This window comes from Bison bison, unplaced genomic scaffold (assembly GCF_000754665.1).
Source record: "Bison bison bison isolate TAMUID 2011002044 unplaced genomic scaffold, Bison_UMD1.0 scf7180017861422, whole genome shotgun sequence".
Lineage (NCBI taxonomy): Eukaryota > Metazoa > Chordata > Mammalia > Artiodactyla > Bovidae > Bison > Bison bison.
Genome location: NW_011491994.1, coordinates 10,621 through 12,216, shown reverse-complemented (window position 1 = coordinate 12,216; position 1,596 = coordinate 10,621). Strand labels below are relative to the sequence as shown.

At 52.6% G+C, this 1,596-nt stretch overlaps 1 protein-coding gene across 1 annotated transcript; it reads left to right on the top strand.

Annotated features, from left to right (window-relative positions):
- The first annotated feature begins 396 nt into the window (after window positions 1-396).
- Window positions 397-1,518, top strand: LOC104983101 (melanoma-associated antigen B4-like). The gene has a single exon (XM_010832581.1). It carries the CDS (start codon window positions 397-399, stop codon window positions 1,456-1,458), a length of 1,062 nt encoding a protein of 353 aa, XP_010830883.1. The 3' UTR covers window positions 1,459-1,518.
- Window positions 1,519-1,596: the final 78 nt, after the last annotated feature.

The following is a 1,596-nucleotide window of genomic DNA, read 5'->3' as shown; positions in this document are numbered from 1 at the left end:
AAGTGTCTGTATCAGAGTAGCAGAGAGAAGGGTGCCCAGGCTCCACCAGGACTTGACATGGTAATACTAAAGATGAGCTGAGAGGACCCCACTGCTGGGACCTGCTGTCACCGCAGTAAATCCAAAGCAGGGCTGAGAGGATGCAGAGGAAATGTCTAAGGCCTCTGTTCTTCCTCTGTGGGATTATGTGGGGACAGGCTGAGCAGGAAAACAGGAGGCTTGTGGGTTCCTAGGGCAGTGTCCTCAAGGACACCTGCAGAGGTGGCCTTTGATTAGGCCAAGGTAGAATCTCCCTGTTTTAAGGTGCTCATGTCACCTCATTCTCCATCCTCCAGGTGCCCCAATCTCCTGTCTACTGGCCCAGAATCCTGCCTGTAGTCCCTGACCACAGCCATCATGCCCCGTGGGCAGAAGAGTAAGGTCCGTGCTCGTGAGAAACGTCACCAGGCCCGGTCTGAGATCCAGGTTCTTCATGATCAGGCCACCACATCTCGGGGAGAAGAGACCACCTCCTCCTCCCCTCCTGATTCAGAGAGTGCTCCCTCAAGCTCCTCTGCTGCTGGCGCCCCCAAGGGGCCTCTGGGAGCCCAAGGCACCACCAGTGCTGCTGCAGGTGCTATACCCAAAAGATCTGGTGGTGGTGGTGCAGCACACTCAAGATCTGGTGTAGGTGCCAGGGGCCAAGTTCAGGAACGTGAAAATTCCTCCCAGGCCTCAGCTGCTGCTGCGAGCTCTCACAGAGATCTTCTGACCAAGAAGGCACAGATGTTGGTGCAGCACATGCTGTATAAGTATAAGATGAGGGAGCTCATTAAGAGGTCTGAAATGCTGAAGGCAATCGGTAGAAGGTACATGAAGCAATTCCCAGAGATCCTCAGCAGGGCCTCTGAGCACATGGAGATTGTGTTTGGCCTGGTGCTGAAGGAAGTCAGGCCCAACAGTCACTGCTATACCCTGGTGAGCAACCTAGATTTCAGCGACAGTGAGTCTATGAGAGGTGACTTGGGGCTGCCTAAGAATGGTCTTCTAATGCCTCTGCTGAGTTTCATCTACCTGAATGGCCCCCGTATCTCTGAGGAGCACATCTGGAAGTTCTTGAATATTCTGGGAATCTATGATGGAAGAAGGCACTTCATCTTTGGAGACACCAGGAAGCTCATCACAGAAGATCTGGTGCGGGAAGAGTACCTGGAGTACCGCCAGGTGCCTGGCAGCAATCCCCCTCACTATGAGTTCCTCTGGGGTCCTAAAGCGCTTACAGAAACCAACAAGAATAAAGTCATGGAGTTTTTGGCCAAGGTCAATGATACAGTCCCTGATGCCTGCCTGGCGCAGTATGAGGAGTCTTTCAGACAGGAAGTAGAGAACACCGGGGCCAGAGCTGCAGCCAGTGCTGGCCCTTCTGCCTCGGCCAGTGCCCATGCTAGGGCCGTATCCAGCCACTCATCTCGCCCCTAGTGTGGTCTGAAGGCCGTTCTTCACTTTGTGGTCCGAAAAGCCTGTCAACCTGTGTTCCTGTTGATTTTTACCCCCCTAGTTTTCAGTTCTTTGTTTTTTCAACAGAAAGTTTATTTAGGTTTATAATACAAGTATTTG